This window comes from Lemur catta, chromosome 18, assembly GCF_020740605.2.
Source record: "Lemur catta isolate mLemCat1 chromosome 18, mLemCat1.pri, whole genome shotgun sequence".
NCBI classification, from domain to species: domain Eukaryota; kingdom Metazoa; phylum Chordata; class Mammalia; order Primates; family Lemuridae; genus Lemur; species Lemur catta.
Window position 1 is genome coordinate 38,002,672 of NC_059145.1, and position 18,655 is coordinate 38,021,326.

The following is an 18,655-nucleotide window of genomic DNA, read 5'->3' on the forward strand; positions in this document are numbered from 1 at the left end:
TAAAGAATATCACATATGACAAATGAAGAAAAGAAAGAGACAATAGAAAGGATAAGCAATATATTAATAAAAAGCTGGTTCTGTGCTTGCTTTGGCAGCAAGCACATCTACTAAAATTGGATACAGAGAAGATTAACATGGCCCCTGCGCAAGGAAGACACGCAAATTTGTGAAGTGTTCCATTTTAAAAAAAAGAAAAAAAAATATTTTAAAGCTGGTTCTTTGTAAATAGTCAAAGCAAACAAACTTCTAAAAGGATTTATGACATGAAAACAAATTTTTAAAAGCACAAAAACAATACTAGCATAAAAGGGGGGACATAAACTACAGATCAGATTTGAAATATCCTAAGAAATACTATTAACAATCTTATACCAATAAATCTGAAAAATAATATGAGATGCTAAAATTTCAAGGAAAATATCAATTACTAAAATTGACTCAAGTAGAAATAGAATATTGAATAAATCAATAACCATTAAAGAAACGAAATTAATCAAGTTTTTCTCCCTTACCCAAACCACTCATTTTCTAAAAGATAGCAGGCCCAGACATTTTTAAAGGCAAGCTTTATCAAACATTTAAAGAAGGGTTAATATCTATATTAACTTTTACAAAGTCTAGAAATAAGGTTATCCAACTCTACAAAGCCAGAATAATATTTACACCAAAACTAGTCAAGGATGTGACAAAAAAAAACCCATAAACCAATCTCATATGTAAACACAGAAGAAAGAATCTAGAAAATCAAGGGCAGTAGCGCAGTAAAAATAATACATCATGACCATGAAGGTTTTATACTAATATAAACCAACTGGAACATGCATGTCTAGCATCTAATATTTCAACGTTACTGCGTTCCATAGGTCTTTCCCTACATTCTTCAAAATATGTATTTTGAAACGATTACTGAGCAAGATGGATAACTAGAAGCCTCTAGCACTCATCCCCCTCACAAAGGCAGCCAAAACAACTACATCTTAACAAAAATAACTTAGGGAGAGTGCAAGACTGCATCAGACAAGTAACAAAACCCTGAAGAACACAGAAACGTACGATGGCCACATAGTGAACAGAAGGAAACACCAAGCCTCCATCACCCCAGCCCCCAAAAGGGATCAGCTAGGAACCAGGAGGAACTTCTCCCTATAGTGAGAAGACATACAAAAAGGTCCAAGGAGCCCACATCAACACTTTGGACCTCATCACTGGGGTCACTTGAAGTCTTCACAGGCACTAAGCCCATCCAACAGAGCTACCTAGAGTCCACATAGCTATGTTCCTCCCAGAGAAGTAGCTAACACTGTGCCCTGTCCCCTGTGGCCCACATGACTACTGTATAACATTATCTTGGAATTCTTTGGAACTATGGCTGCGTGTGTCTTACTCCCAGGGTGCAGACAAATACACCTTAAGAACAAACTGAAAAAAATCCTCAATAAAACACTAGTAAACCAAATTTAACAGCACATTAAAAAGATTATCCACCACAATCCAGTGGGTTTCATCTCAGGGATGGAAGGATGGTTCAACATATGCAAATCAATAAATGTGATTCACCACCAACAGAAATAAAAACAAAGACCATATGATCATCTTAATAGATGCAAAAAAAAGCATTCAATAAAATCAAGCACCTTTCCATGATAAAAACCCATCAACTAGGAATAGAAGGAACATATCTTAAAATTATAAGTGATATATGACAAACCCACAGCCAATATCATGCTAACTAGAGAAAGCTGAAGGCATTCCCCCTAAGAATTGGAATGAGATAAGGGTGCCCCACTGTCACCATCTCTATTTAACACAGAACTGGAAGTCCTACCCAGAACAATCAGGCAAGGAAAAGAAATAAAGGGCATCCAAATAAGGAAAGAGGAGGTCAAACTATCCCTGTTTGCTGACAATATGATCTTGCATCTAGAAAACCTTAAAGACTCCACCAAAAGACTCCTGGAATTGATAGATAAATTCAGCAAAGTCTCAGGTTACAAAATCAATGTACAAAAATCAGTAGCATTTCTATATACTAATAACAGTCTAGCTGAGAATCAAAGACCCAATACCATTCAGAATAGCTACAAAGAAAATAAAATACCAAGGAGTTTACTTAATCAAAGAGGTGAATGATCTCTACAAGGAGAACTATGAAACACTGAGGAAAGAAATTGCAGATGACACAAACAAATGGCAAAACATCCCTGCTCATGGATTGGTACAATCAACATTGTCAAAATGTTCACACTGCCATACTGCCCAAAGTGATTTATAGATTCAATGCAATCCCCATCAAAACATTAGTATCATATTTGACAGATCTAGAAAAAATAACCCTAAACTTCATTTGGAACCAAAAAGAGCCTAAACAGCCAAAGTGATCTGAAAAGCAATAAGAACAAATTTGAAGGCATCACATTACCAGACTTCAAATTATACCATAAGGCTATAATAAACAAAACAGCATATAACTGGTATAAAAGCAAAGATGAAGACCAATGGAACAGAATGGAGAACCCAGAAATACAACCATCTACCTACAACCAACTGATCTTCGACAAAACAGACAACATAAACTTGGGAAAGGAAGCCCTTTTCAATAAATGGTGTTGGGAAAACTGGATAGCCACATGCAGAAGAATGAAACAGGACTCCTCTCTTTCACCACTTACAAAAATTAATCCAAGATGGATTAAAGTATTAAACGTTAAGGCATGAAACCATAAAAATTCTAGAAGAAAACGTATAACAAACTCTTCTAGACATCAGCCTAGGCAAAGAATTGTGTGTGTAGTGTGTTTATGGGGGTAGGGGGAGGTCTACATATACATTTCTCTCTACCTTAGATATGCTTCAGAAAACATTCATAAATTATGGTTTTCCCATCAAGTTAGGAGGTTTTGCCTGTTTTACCCCAAGTCATATAAATAACTTTTATTACAGAATCACATGTATGTGCTTTTTAAATCAAAAATATAAAGTAAAAACAAACATAATGTCACAAATATATTACTTGTCTATATTCAATGAGCGCTGCTGTATAGCCAATTCTGAGAAGTATTGCTATTTAAAAGGTTTAAAACATGAGTCACAGCTGAAAGGAGTTTAAGAAGTTGCAACCTGATGAAAATTATCTAATAAACAGGGAAAAACTGGACACTAAGCAAGTTAAGAATAAAAGTGCCATAGAAAAGAAATGTTAGACAGTAATAAATTGGTGCTGCTCTCATGTGCTCTCTGAAGCACACCTGTGTGCTTGATGTACATGCTCCTATACACACTCACCCCAATTTGAATCTAGGCTCTTTAAACCTGAGAGTGAAGAGGAAATATTATTATTCAGATTTAATTATTATTATATTATTGAGAGAATAATATAAATATTAATAATTCCTTGAACAAAAGAGATCAAAGTATGTTGTTGCCCCACTTGTAATACCTGGTACCTCCTTCCTAATATGAATTTGGTCCATTATAATTTGGCCCTAGAATTACAAGCTTCTTTTTGGGGGTAAAAGATTTATTTTTCAGTTGAACTAAAACTTGGCTAGTGATCAGTAAAACTGACAATTCCTGAAACTACAGAAGTTAGTTATTCCTAATTCAAATCACACTGTTAATTTCCTACAATTTAAAATAATAAAATTATAAATGTTTCATAACGTAATGTTTTATAAAATAACCAAAGATAGCCCCTGTATATTGGCCCCTATGTTGTTTATTTCTTTACAGCAGGCAAGCACCATTAGCTCAGATACCACCTTAAATTAGCTCAGATTACCAAACTTAAATTTTTACCAATTCGTACCAATAAGCATATTCTCAGCCATTTAGAGCCATTTAGAGCCTGAACACATTGTATGTCCACTGAAACTGCACTCAACATCTGCTACCCATAGATAAGACAAATCTTTTTTTTTTTTTTTTTTTGAGACAGAGTCTCACTCTGTTGCCCGGGCTAGAGTGCCGTGGCATCAGCCTAGCTCACAGCAACCTCAAACTCCTGGGCTTAAGCGATCCTACTGCCTCAGCCTCTCGAGTAGCTGGGACTACAGGCATGTACCACCATGCCTGGCTAATTTTTTATATACATATATATATATATATGTTTTTAGCTGTCCATATAATTTCTTTTCTATTTTTAGTAGAGATGGGGTCTTCCTCTTGCTCAGGCTGTCCCAAACTCCTGAGCTCAAACAATCCGCCCGCCTCGGCCTCCCAGAGTGCTAGGATTACAGGCGTGAGCCACCGCACCCGGCCCTAGATAAGACAAATCTTGAGGCTCTGAAGTACCCCAAGCTGTTCTTCAGAGCTCTCTGACCCAGACATTCTCCATTTCACAGCTGAATGACCTCATCTAGACACATAAGCCCCACCTCTGCTACCCCTATGCCCCAGAGAGTTCTCTTGCCCTCTTCCCCGTCTGGGTGGTGGCCCTGCTGTCTTCAGAAATTCTATCTCCAGGTCATGACTGTGAGGGACTTCCCTTTGCAACCTGCCAAACTGCTGCCCACATAGCTCATTGTGTGCTACTGCCACAAGAGTGGGCATGTCTTTTTCCCCGATCAGCCCTGAAATCTGAAACTTATTATAAATGTGTAAATTTTTTCAGTGAAATTTTATCAAGAGTAGCAACTATATTTGAATCATTTTAAGAATAAGAAAACTAGATATCAAGAAATACCTTGAAAGCTAACCAAAAATATGAAAAATTTTAAAGTTTTCATAGGAAAATTTCCACATATAGCCTATTCAAGCAATTTCACATGTTGTCAACCAAATGAAAAACAAGCACTTTAGCACAAATGGCACAAGTTTTCAAGAAGCAGCTGATATACCCTAAGAAACAATGAGAGCACAGGGGTCATGGTCTCCTCCCAAAAGTGAGCAAGGGACAATGAAGAAGACACATGGCAGAAACCCAGTACATGTTCTCTCACTGGGAGGTCCTCATTGTTGACTAGTATGTGCTAAGACAGAGTTCCAAGCTCCAGTCCTGCTGATCTAAGAACTGGAAAAACATCCAGGAAAAATCTGACCATTTTAATCCACAACACCACTTATGCAGTATTGATGTCCAAAATGCTTTACCTGAATCTACACATGAGAAACAATTAGACAAATACAAACTGAGGTACATTTTGCAAAATAACTGGCCTAGGCAATTCAACAATGTCAATCATAAAATGAAAAAGAAAACCAAGACTGGGGAACTGTTATAAATTAAAAGATTATAAATGACATAATGACTAAATACAAAAATTAATTACTGATTAAATCCTGTACCCTTGCCCCCTGCCCCAGGAAAAAAGCAATAAAAAAAAAAAAAAACAGCTGTAAAGGAGATTCTTAGGAAAATTAGGGACATTTAAATAGGGACTATATGTTTTATAGTACTATTGTATCAATGTTAAGTTTCCTAAATGCAATAAATATATTATCATTATGTTGAGGAATGTCTCTTTTCTTATGAGATATTGAATTATTTAGCAATGAAGTACTAGAATGTCTAAAACTTAACTGCTTGGTATTGGCACAAGTGCAGGGACATACACCAGAGGAACAGAACAGAAAATCCAAATATAAAACCATCCTCATATAGCCATCTAATCTTTAACAAAGCAGACAAAAACATACTCTGGGGGAAAGATTTTTTATTCAATAAATGGTGCTGGGAAAACTGGATACCCACAGGTAGAAGACTAAAACAAGATCCACAGCTTTCACCTCTCACAAAAATCAAATCACGGTAGATAACAGACTTAAACCTTAGGTGTGAAACTATTAGAATTCTAGAAGAAAATGTAGGAAAGACTCTTACAGACATTGGCCTAGGTAAAGAATTTATGAAGAAGACCCCTAAGGCAATCACAGCAACAACAAAAATAACTAAATGGGACCTGAGTAAATTAAAAAGCTTCTGCACAGCCAAAGAAACAGTCACGAGATTAAACAGACAACCCACAGAATGGGAAAAAATTTTCGCATACTACACATCAGATAAAGGACTGATAACAAGAATCTATTTAGAACTCAGGAAAATCAGCAAGAAAAAATCAAACAACCCTATCAAAAAGTGGGCAAATGACATGAATAGAAATTTTTCAAAAGAAGATATAAGAATGGCTAACAAACATATGAAAAAATGCTCAACATCCCTAATCATCAGGGAAAGGCAAATCAAAACCACAATGATATATCACTTAATTCCAGTGAGGATGCTCTTTATCAAAAAATCCCAAAACAACACATGTTGGTGTGGATGCAGAGAGACAGGAACACTCATACACTGCTGGAGGGACTGCAAACTAGTGCAACCCCTGTGGAAAGCATTATGGAGATACCTTAAACAGATTCAAGTAGACCTACCATTCGATCCAGCAATCCCATTATTGGGCATCTACCCAAAGGAACAAAAGTCATTCTATGACAAAGACACCTGTACCCGAATGTTTATAGCAGCACAATTCACAATTGCAAAGATGTGGAAACAACCCAAATGCCCATCAATTCACGAATGGATTAGTAAATTGTGGTATATGTATACCATGGAGTATTACTCAGCTATAAGAAATAATGGTGATACGACATCTCTTTGGTTCTCCTGGAGAGAGTTGGAACCCATTATATTAAGTGAAGTATCCCAAGAATGGAAAAACAAGCATCACATGTACTCACCAGAAAATTGGTTTCCCTGATCATCACCTAAATGCACATCGGGGAAGGATATCAATTGGATATCAGACTGAGACGGGGGGTGGGGGGAGGGGATGGGCGTACGCCTACATGATGAGTGCGTTGCGTACCGTCTGGGGAATGGTCATGCTTGAAGGTGCTGACTCGGGGAGGTGGGGGAGTGGGGGGAGGGGATGGAGGTATGACTACATGGTGAGTGCCAGGCGCACTGTCTGGAGAGTGGACACGCCTGGGGCTCTGACTCAGGGGGATGGGCGGGACACCAACAATGTATATAACCTGAGCTTTTGTACCCCCATGAAGAGCTGAAATAAAAAAAAAAAAGAAAGAGAGAGAGATGGGTCTCAGTATGTTGCCCAGGCTATGTTTGAATTGCTGGGCTCAAGCAATCTGCCTGCCTCAGCCTCCCAAGTAGCTGGGATTACAGGTGTGTGGCACTTCACCCAGCTCTTTTTTCTTTTTGATCCTCTTAATGAATAATTTCAAATGACCTGTCTTCAAATTGACTCATTCTTTCTTCTACTTGATCAAGAATGCTGTTTAAGTTCTCTATAGAATTTTCAGTTCAGTTATTATACTCTTTAGCTCCAGAATTTCTGTTTGATTCTTTTTTTTTTTTTTTTACGGTTTCTATCTTTTTTTGATATTCTCACAATGTTCACATATCATTTTCCTTATTTAGTTGTCTGTGTTCTCTTGTAACTCACTGAGTTAAACAATCTTAGACAATTAGTTTGAGTTGTTTGGCAATTCACAGAACTCCATTTCTTTATGGTCAGCAACTGGATATTTATTTCAGTTCTTCAGTTGTGTCATATATCCCCGATTCTTCATTCTCTTTGTAGCTTTGCCTTAGTGTCTGTAGATATGAAGAAATGGCTACCCCTCTCAGTCTTCATGGACTGGCTTCAATAGAGAAAGATCCTCACCAACCAGCCCAGCTGAGATTCCAGGAGCCTCTCAAACCTTACAGATGTGCACGCTCCATCCCTCTCTCCCTCTGGGAATCTTGGGATTCTTTGCCTTCTCCCAATCTCACTGCAGCCATGCTGGCAGCAGTAAATTACCTACTTCTTTTCCCTGTAGCATTGCACTGAAAGGCCAGGATGCATGCTTCACTCTTCTCCTTCCCTCCTGGGGCATAACTATCAGAATTATGCACCTTCTCCCAATCTTGCAGAGCTCTACTGGCCACAGTTAGCTGCCCTTCCTTTTTCTTTAGAGTAGTGTACTGAAAGGCTGGGACATTGGATGCCTGCTCCGACTTCTCTCACTCCCTCCTGGGGGAAAAATCTTAAGATTGTGCACATCTCCCAGTCTTGCAGAACTGTGCCAGTTGCAGTGAGCCTCCCACTCCATTGTTTTATTCTTAGTGGCCCCTACATGTTTAAACTGTGCTGGTTACTTCAGTGACGCAGAACAAAAAGCAGTTACTCGAGCAGCACCCAAAAATGCCAGGGATATTGGATGTATACTCTACTCACTCTTTCTTTCATTCCTATGGAGGAGTCACAGACTGAGGCAAATTCTCTCTTGGCCAGCTTTGGGGAGGGGTTGATGCAGGTCAAGTGAAATTGTCTTCTTACCTGTTTCAATGTGGCTGTTTTTCATTTTGTGCTCCTCTAGGGTACTACAACTTCTTTGCTAAATTCTGGACCTCTTATAAAGGTATTTTTCTCAGTATATTGTCGTTAAATCCGTGTTTCTGTTGGAGAATGAGAACTGAGACTTCTTATTCCAGCAAATTGCTGATGCCATGAAAGACTACCACTTTCTGGCTGGGCTCTATTCTGCCACAACACAGCAAACTCAAAACTTGTCTGGGGAAAAAAGCCAAAGAGCTCTTCTTGTGTATATCTCTTCCTTCAAGAATCACAGGCCCTCAAGATCCTGCCTACATCAACTGTTCTCCAGTGCTTACATACAGTTGTTTTTAATATTTTCTGTAGATTTTAGAACTTTTATTCTGAACCATCAATCTGTTAGACATTTGGATATGGAAGTTGAGTCCAGGTAGCTTTCTAAGATTTACATCCAAAAAATCTATGTTTCTTTGCTTCCACAAAGAAGGAGTGCTTCCAAATATGGCTGCTTTGTATAATTCATTATACAGCTATATCTCCTCTGCTTTCCTGAAACAAACTGAATCCAAGTAGGAATACTTCTGCTAGTAAAGTATGTTGAGTGTTCCCATCAGAATGTTCTAAGTTATATTCTTATTTATACTCAATAACAAATTTTGTCTTGGAAGGCATACCAGACATTTAGTCATAAATACCATCTCCAAATCTACCCTTCTAAGCACTGATCTTGAGGCTGGGACTCACAAACTTTGTTTCACAGTCTCCTTTGTCAGTTGGGGGCATTAGAGAGATACTGGATGAAAGGAGGTAAGGCAGTAGGAGGTTGGTTCTTGCTGTTCCTGTAACAATTTCCCACCAGTGGAAACTGGTTCCAGCTTCCAGTTACTTTTGACAATCCCTGAAACAGCCTCATTACCACCTTCTTCATACATACCAGCAGTAGCCATGTGATGTCCCTTCCTCAAATGTTTGAGCTCAAGTGTCTCAAGATCTATCTTCCATGTTATTGAGTTCTGGTATCCCCAAACCCATTATCTCTTTTGTATCCCCAACCATTAGAGTGTAGACTGTTTTCTGCAGTTATCTATGGGTAATATCAGTATTTATTCTTTTGTTCTTTCACTCTTCAAACGTGTGTGTAAACAACTTCCTGCATTAAATTCTACCAAATAAAGTGACTCAGGTAATTTCTATTTTCCTGTATAAACCCTAACTGACCAGAAAGTTACTCTGATACTTAACTCAATTTCTGGTGAAAAAAATCATTTCTATTACAGGAAGCTATCTTGGTTGAAAATTATACTGTACTTAAAATTTATATTTTAAAATAATGAATTTTTTAAAATAAAATCACAATTTTATTGTAATACATTTTTATTACTTTTAAAAATAGGACTTGATAGCAAAGAATTTTTTAAAAATCACTCATGCATTCATTCTAACATGCCAAAACAACAAATGTTAACGTTTTGATATATTTACTATTAGCTTTTTTTTATGCAGACTACTTCTGTTTTTCAAATTTGTGATGAAACTATTCATTTTTATGTTGTCTTTTTATCTTACAGTATGCCTTTAAACATTTTTTCAATTTCTAATTGCAAATAAAAAACTTTAAAAGTCTCCTTCACTTTGACATATAGAAACAAAATTATAGGAAATCTATTAATCACTATGCTGAAAACCGTACATAATTGTTTAAAAACATACTGTATGCATTAACTGTTTTTATAAAATTTGCAACTCAGCTTACTTTCCAGTATATAGGAAAACAGATTAAACTTGTCAGTATTTTAAGAAAAAATTATGTCCTCAGAATTATATATGATAATGTATGTATATGTTTTCAAGAAAAACAACAGCATATTTTATACTATGAATCAGAAAGAAAAATAGCCTTTCCTCCACAGCCTATAAAACTTGTAAATAAATTTAGTAAGGCCAATTACTCACCCCCTATTACTGACAATTGCCTTTTTCAAGTGAATGTAGTTTGCAGGAAAGATCCCCTGTAAAAGAGAAAAGATTTCCCATTAGAAAAAAATAAATATGATAAACACCTCACATATAAAAAAGCAGCAATCACATTTCAACATGGAAACACAGCAGATCTAATATAGAATCCACTTTGCATATTAATTTAAAAAGCAAGAGTTGTACAAAATATATTAGGTAGGAATTTCTTGGCCATATGCAATCAGAGTCTATCCTCAGGAGAAAACTGATCTTATGCGCTGCAAAAATAAAGCTTTAAACTTAAATTTTAAAAGAGTTATAAACTGGAGGTCATCTATCAAATCACTCTCAGGATACAGTATTATGTACAGAGGTCACCAAGTATCTCCAAAACTAATATAATCATCTAACCAACAATTTACAGATTATCCAGCTCTGAGCTGAAGAAACAATTCCCAGACTCTGGCTGACATTTATATTCACAAGAATGAATCAATCTGGGAGCTTCTATAAATATGCCTTCTTTTACTCTTTCAAAACTATTTCCACTTTGCTATTTATTATAATTTGATTTCAATTCTTAAGAGATAAGAAGTGTATTCTTTCTTAGAAACCATGTCAGTTTTACAATCAGTGTTTCACCCTTTCTCCTGACATATGAAACTCTCTTCAATAAAACACAGCTGGCCTAAATATTTTTTATACTCTTTGGCCCACACTACAACCAATAGTAAACTCAATCAAAACCATGAGCAGGGAGGGAAAAAAATGGTGGACTACAATCACCTGCCAACATGCTGCTCCCAAAGAAAGAACTGAAAATTGTAATAGGATCCCTCTTCTCTGAAGCAACACTGTGAAATCACAGAGTAGCAACACAGGACACTCAGTGTGGGGGGAAAAGGTGACAGGCAATATATATATAAAGAGATCAAAGTGTGTGCGGGGAAGAATAGGAAGATAGAGCGCTGGGGTGGTGCACTCACCCTGCTGGCACCATCCAAGTTGTGAGACGGCTGCCACCACTGCCACAGACCTCTACCTGGTTGGACCAGGGAACTGCCTGGAGTCTGTGCAAAGTCATTGCATCAGACAACAGGTGCAGTAGGGACTGGGCAGCAGCTAAAGCCATCCTAAGCTCTCAGATGCATGGCACCAGCTCTGCACTGGGTTGGGGAAGGAGTAGACCAACTGGAGGCTACCCCAAGCTGTACCCTGTGATTGGAAGCCAAGCAACGCTCCCCTACAGCACAGTGGGATCTGAGCATGAGAACTGACTAGGGCGCAGCAAGCTCTGACCTGGGAGATTTCAGGCAACTGCTTCAGCAAGTCCTAGGTGGGCCAGGAAGAACTCTGTGATGCCTGGGCCACTGGAACTGACTTCCAGCCACATGGCTTGACATCTGCATGGTCGCCAAGGCTGCGAAACAGCATGCCACTTGCTCAGCCAGGACTACACCCACCAGGCCCCAACTGCCTCCAGCATGCTCAGCCCTGACCCTGCCCTCCAGGTTAGATCAGCCCTGCCACCCGCAGGGCTCTGCTTCCAGTTCCTCCCCAGGCCCAGCTCTATGGTTCTCACACAGGAGCTGAAGGCTCTGTGTCTGTGTCTCCATAGCACCTGCCAGGCCCAAGACACCATCCCCAAGACTCCAGCACTGTACCTGGCCCCCGAAACCCCAGCCCAGAGGAACTGCTCTAAGTCCAGCACCCCACCAGGGACCACCCAGCCTTGAGCGGCCAGTACACTGTGACCTGAATAGAGCAAACGCTCACAGCCCAGGAACCCACAACAACTGCCTAGGTAGCCTCATCCAGCTGCTACTGTCACCTCTGCAGAGAGACCCTGGGTAGAGCAATCCCCACAACACCAACCTCATGGAAGAGGGTCTCATCCAGCTCCCAACTCAAACATCCTACAATTATCTGGTGAACAACCTAACACCCAACATAAACAGCATTCAGCACAGGCTTGAGCACAGGTAATCACAGGTAAACAGAACAAGTCAGAACAGCTGCATTACAGGCTTCTAGTGCACACGCCCCTCCTCTGCCACATCAATATTCCAGAGTAGGGGAGATAAAGTGCCATCTAGGGACCTCCCCTTCTTCTAATTAAGCAGAAGAGTTCCCAGCAAGGAACAGGTGCCCTAAAAACCTATTACCCCTGAGTTTAGAAAAGAGGCTACAAATGAGAAAAACCAGCAAAAGAACCCTGGCAACATGAAAAATCAAAAAAGACTGTAACCCCCAAGAGATCACAATAGGGCTACTGTAGTGAACTCCAACTATAAGGAAATTTAAAAAATGAGAGAAATGGAATTAAGAATACAGATGGCAAATAAGATGAATGGAATTTAAGAGAAAGTTGAAAACCAAGAAAAAGAAGTCAAAGATATTTCAGGAAATTAATGAAAAAGTCACCAAAGAACTAGACAATGTAAGAAAGGATATAATGGAACTTAAAAAAATGAAAGAGTCGCTTGGAAATTTCAAAACACAGTAGAAAGTTTCAGCAACAGAGAAAGAATCTCAGAGCTTGAAGACAAAGCTCTCAAGGTAATGCAGTCATTTAAAAAGGCATAAAAAAGAACAAAAAAAGTAGAGGAATCATTTAGAGATATACGGGACTACGTGAAGTGATCTAACATACAAATTATAGGTATCCCTGAGGAAGAAGAAGAAAGAGCTAAAACCATGGAAAATCTGTTAGTGGGAATTATTGAGGAAAACTTCCCTGGTATTGCCAGAAATCCACACATCCAGATACAAGATGGTCATCGAACACCAGGAAGACTGATAGCAAATAGGACACCTCCAGGACACACAGTAATCAACCTTGCCAAAGTCAAAATGAAAGAGAAAATTATACAAGCAGATAGACATAAGCAACAACTAACCTACAAGGGAAAACCCATTAGGTTAATGCCAGACTTCTCAGTGGAAACTGAGAAGTGGAAACAGAAGGGGGTGGGCCCCTATCTTCAGTTATCTTAAACAGAATAACAGCCAGCCTAGAATTTTTTGTCCTGCAAAACTAAGTTTCACAACTGATGGAGAAATTAAATCTTTTCCAGACATGCAAACACTGAGGGAATTTGTCATGACCAGACCTGCCCTGCAGGAAATACTTAGAAATGCATTATATACAAATCAGTGCAATAGATACGCACTAGTGCAAAATCATGCAAAATAACCAAAGCTCACAACTCCTATAAAACAATGGCACAAGAAGAAAACAAAGCAACAAGGTTCTACCCATTATGATGAACAGAACAACATCACACATATCAACTCTATCTCTTAACATTAATGGCTTAAATGCAACACTAGAAAGACACAGGCTGGCTGAGTGGATGATAAAACACAACCCAAGTATGTGCTGCTCCCAGGAGACACATCTAAACCATAAGGATTCAAACAGGCTCGAAGTGAAAGGATGGAAAAAAATATTCCATGCAAATGGAAGCCAAAAGAGAGCAGGTGTAGCCATTCTCGTATCAGACAAAGTTGCCTTAAATCAACAATGGTAAAGAAAGACAAGGATGGTTATTTGATAATGGTAAAGGGAGCAATTCAACAAGAAAACATAACAATCCCAAATATATATGCACCTAACATAGAAGCTGCCAGATACATAAATTCTACTAGAGCTAAACAAGGAAATAAATAATGGCATTGTAATTGCCAGAGACTTCAACACCCTACTATCAGAGCTAGACAGATCATCAAAACATAAAATAAATAAAGAAACACTGGACTTAAATGGGACCTTAGAACTAAAGGACTTAACAAATATTTACCTACAACTACTGAATATACATTCTTCTCATTAGCACATGAGACACTCCCCAAGATTAATCATATCTTAGGCTACAAAACATGTCTCAACAGATTTTGTAAAATATCAAAATCATACCATGTATCTTCTCAGACCACAGTGGATTAAAACTAGAAATCAATTCTAAGAGTAAAGTCAATTCTACACAAAGTCATGGAAATGAAACAACCTGCTACAAAATAATTATTGGGTCAATAAAATTATGATAGAAATCAAAATATTCCTTGAACTGAAGGACAAAGGAGACATAAGCTATCAAAATCAATGGGAAACAGCAAAAACAACCTAAGGGAAAAATTCATAGCCTTAAATGCACACATCCAAAAGTCAGAAAGATCATAAATTATCAACTTAATATCACATCTCAAGGAACTAGAAAAGAAAGAGCAAACCAAACCTAAACCCAGCAGAAAAAAGTAACATAGCTCAGAGCAGAACTAAACAAAATGGGGAGAAAAGGTCAGTAAAATAAAAAGTGGATTCTTTGAAAAGATATACAAGATTGATAGACCTCTTGCTACATTAATCAGGAATAGAGGAAAAAGGACCTAAATAAGCTCAATCAGAAATGAAAAGGGAGATATCACAACTGATAACACAGAAATAAAAAACACCCATGAATACTACAAAAATCTCTATGCACATAAACTAGAAAATGTAGAGGAAAGGGACAAATTCCCTGGAAACACACAACTTTCCAAGAATCAATTAAGAGGAAACAGACCAATAATGAGCAGTGAGACTGAAGCAGTAATAAAAAGTCTTCCAACAAAAAAAAAGCCGTGGACCAGAAAGATTCATAGTCAAATTCTACCAGTCCTACAAAGAAGAACTGATATCCACACTGCAGAAATTATTCCACAACACTGGGAAGCAGGGAATCCTCCCCATTCATTCTCCATAGCCAGTATCACCTTGATAACAATGCCAGGTAAGGACACAACAAAAAAAGAAAACTACAGAACAGTATCACTTCTAAACACAGGTGCCAAAATCCTCAATAAAATACTAGCAAATCAAATTCAACAATGAATCAAAAAAGTAATCCACCATGACCAAGTTACTTCATCCCAAGGATGCAAGAATGGTTCAACATATGTAAATCAATAAATGTGATCCACCACATAAACAAAAGTAAAAACAAAGACCATATACCATCTCAATAGACGCAGAAAAAGCATTTGACAAAATCTAGCACCCTTTCATGATAAAAACCCTCAACAAAAATATGCTTAAAAAATAGATATCTCCAAACTATAAAAGCCATATACAACAAACCCATAGTCAACATCATGCTGAATGGAGAAAAGTTGAAAACATTCCCACTAAGAACTGGAACAAGACAAGGGTGTCCACTGTTACCACTTCTATTGAACATAGTGCTATATATAAGTCCTAGCCAGAGCAATCAGGCAAGAGAAAGAAATAAAGGGTATCTAAGTCAGGAAACAGGGGGTCAAACTATCATTTTTTGTTGATGATTGATCACATATCACGTGGAAAACCACAGACTCCAATATGAGATTCCTGGAAATGAAAAATAAATTCATCAAAGTCTCAGGATATAAAATCAATGTACATTAATCAGTAGTATTTCTATATACAAATAATAGTCAAGCTGAGAGTCAACTCAAAGACTCAATACCATTCATAATAGCTGCAAAGAAAATAAAATACCTAGGAATATACTTAACCAAGGAGGTGAAAGATCTCTACAAGGAGAACTACGAAACACTGAGGAAAGAAATTGTGGATGACACAAACAAATGGAGAGACATATCATGTTCATGAATTGGTAGAATCAACATTGTTAAAATGCCCAAACTACCCAAAGTGATTTTCATATTCAATGCAATCCCCATCAAAATACAAACATCATATTTCACAGATCTAGAAAAAATAATTCTACATTTCATTTGGAATCAGAAAAGAGCCCAAATAGGCAAAGCAATCCTAAGCAAAAAGAATAAAGCTGAAGGCATCACATTGCCAGACTTCAAATTATACTATTATACAAGGTTATAGTAAACAAAACAGTATGGTACTGGCACAAAAACAGAGCCATAGACCAAATGGAATGGAATAGAGAATCCAGATATAAAACCATCTACCTACAACCAACTGATCTTTGACAAAGCAGACAACACACACAGGAGGAAAGAAGCCCTATTCAATAAACACTGCTGGGAAAATTGGATAGCTACATACATAAGACAGAAAGAGAACCCCTATCTCTCACCACTCACAAAAATTAATTGAAGATGGATAAAAGACTTATATGTAAGTCATGAAACCATAAGCATTCTAAAAGAAAATGCAGGAAAAACTCTTATAGACACCAGTCTAGGCAAAGAATTTATGACTAAGATCCGAATGGCAATTACAGCAGCAACAAAAATAAGCAAATGGGACTTAATTTAATTAAAAGGCTGCTGCACAGCTAAGGAAATAATCAACAGAGCAAACAGATAACCTACAGAATGGGAGAAAATATTCACAATCTATGCATCCGATAAAGGGCTAACAACTAGAATCTACAAAGAACTCAAGCAAATCAGCAAACAACCCCATTAAAAAGTGGGCAAAAAACATGAACAGAAGCTTTTCAAAAGATAATAGACAAATAGCCAATAAACATATGACAAAAATGCTTGACTTGGTGGGGACAAGATGGCAGACCAAAGACACTAGCAGCCAGAGCATCTCTGTAAGAAGGAGAAATTTTAGATGAAAGAGAAAACACAGACAGACAAACATAGATCGGATGAGGGTCTGAAGGCAGGGTGCCTGAATCTACAGGAGACTCCCCAGGAAGAGACTGTGAAGCAGTCCTGGAAGGAGAAAAGCATCAGCAAGGATTAAGCCCAGAGAGGCTCAGAGACCAGCAAGAAGGGTAAGTTGATTGGCTAACATTCCCCTCCTTCGCATCTCGAAGTGTTGTGCTGGAGAGACCTTCTGCCAAAGTGAGCCAAGAGACTGCTGCCACCAGCAAGCAGAGAGCTTCCTTAGGACAGGGCATCAGGCTCTCACCAACCCCCCTCAGGGCACCTCCCAACCCACAGACCCAAGGTGACAGGAGGCACCACATTGCTTCTCTACCCACCGGATGCCTTTGCTGTACACAGAGAGTCTCAATCTCTCAGGTTCCACCTTCCTAGTCCCCACACTGAATTTCCCAACTCTGGCCCAGACTACAAGAACCACAGGGGTCCATGGGGTCCATGGGGTCCACTGGGTCCCGGGTGATCTGCGTTGACTCCAGAGCCTCATCATTCTGAGCAGACTGCCACCCACATGGAAGGTTGGAGAAAACCAGAGGGTGGACTTTCCTCCACCAAGACTCTTTTCCATCCCTATCCATCCCCCACCTGCAGCTGCCAAGAGAGAGAATTGAGCCACCACACAGAGGCTTCCACAGGGAATGGGGCTCAGACCTTTCTTTTTCGGGTCCTGTAGCAGACTGACAGGTGCTCAGACTGTGAGCTGCCTGCCCGCTGACCCTCCTTGGTGCTACCTGCCCAGCAACTCCAGCAGAACAGGACACACCCCAAGGTGGAGGAACACTGAAGCAGATTGGGCACCACATGAGAGAGACGTGGGACCAGTATCCTTCTCCCTTACAGGGTCAGAGTTTGATCTCCAGAGCCCCAGCGACAGACCTTCAGGCCAGCTCCTGTACACCCAGGTCTTGATTACATTGCCCAGGGGCAAAAAGGGTATATTTGTGAATTAGTCTCCAAGGTGTGGGTGCCTGCAGGGGCAGGTCAGGGGTGAGAGTACAGTATGGGTCCTAGCTGCAGCATGCTTATAGGGCACCCCTCCTCCCATGGGAGGGTCCCGTTCTCAGCTCAGTCCAGGATCCTGGGCAGGGAACTTCCCATTCCACATCACAGTCACGGGGGAGGTCAGATGCCTTGAGGTCCTGCCTACCTACAGAGGCCCAGAAGAAAGTGTAGCACAGGGGAGGGTGCAAAGGAGTGAAGTCTGCTCCAGATTGCCAGACTGTGGGACTCAACAGCCCTGCCTCCACATGCAGACTTTCTGGTTGAGGGGGGTTACCTCAGCTCCTTCCTGGAAGCTTTGCCCAGAGGCAGGGAACAGACCTTTGACCCCCTGCTAAAAGCATATCTGGAGCTTGAGGGCAGGTCCACCCAACACAGCCAACCCCAGCCTTAACACCCCAACAACCCCTCCTGAGGTGGAAAATAAGTACACATATGGAAGTTCCAGGGCTCCACCCACTACCTGGAGCATTAGTGTGCCTCTCCTGAAGAACTAGAGCTGCTCACAGGACCCAAAAACAACACTGCAGCTTGTTCCTCTAAGCAAGCGCCACCCACTGACAGGGAGGTCAATTTGCATGCCCTTTTACTGCATTTACTGACTCATCAGATAAGAGTGTGGTCAATTCCCACTCAAAAGCACCACCTACTGCCTCAGATATTAAATTGGGTGTGTCATTTGAACAAAAGAAAATCCAAAGGTAAGTAGCAACAGCTGCTCCAGATGAGAGGGAATTAGCAAAAGAACTCCAGAAGAACAAAGAATCAAAGTGAAAAGGACACCTCCCCCAAAAGGA

The 18,655-nt window shown here is 39.4% G+C and overlaps 1 protein-coding gene and 1 non-coding gene across 2 annotated transcripts in view; one reads left to right on the forward strand and one right to left on the reverse strand.

The window, feature by feature from the left end:
• Positions 1 to 18,655, reverse strand: part of DOCK3 (dedicator of cytokinesis 3) — a 351,565-nt gene that overhangs the window by 298,323 nt on the left and 34,587 nt on the right. Inside the window, exon 3 of the mRNA XM_045530466.1 lies at positions 10,233 to 10,288. Coding sequence (XP_045386422.1) covers positions 10,233 to 10,288 — 56 coding nt within the window. The remainder of the gene's footprint in view (positions 1 to 10,232; positions 10,289 to 18,655) is intronic.
• Positions 83 to 189, forward strand: LOC123623665. Its single transcript, XR_006729959.1, has one exon. It is a non-coding gene; the product is annotated as a U6 spliceosomal RNA (small nuclear RNA).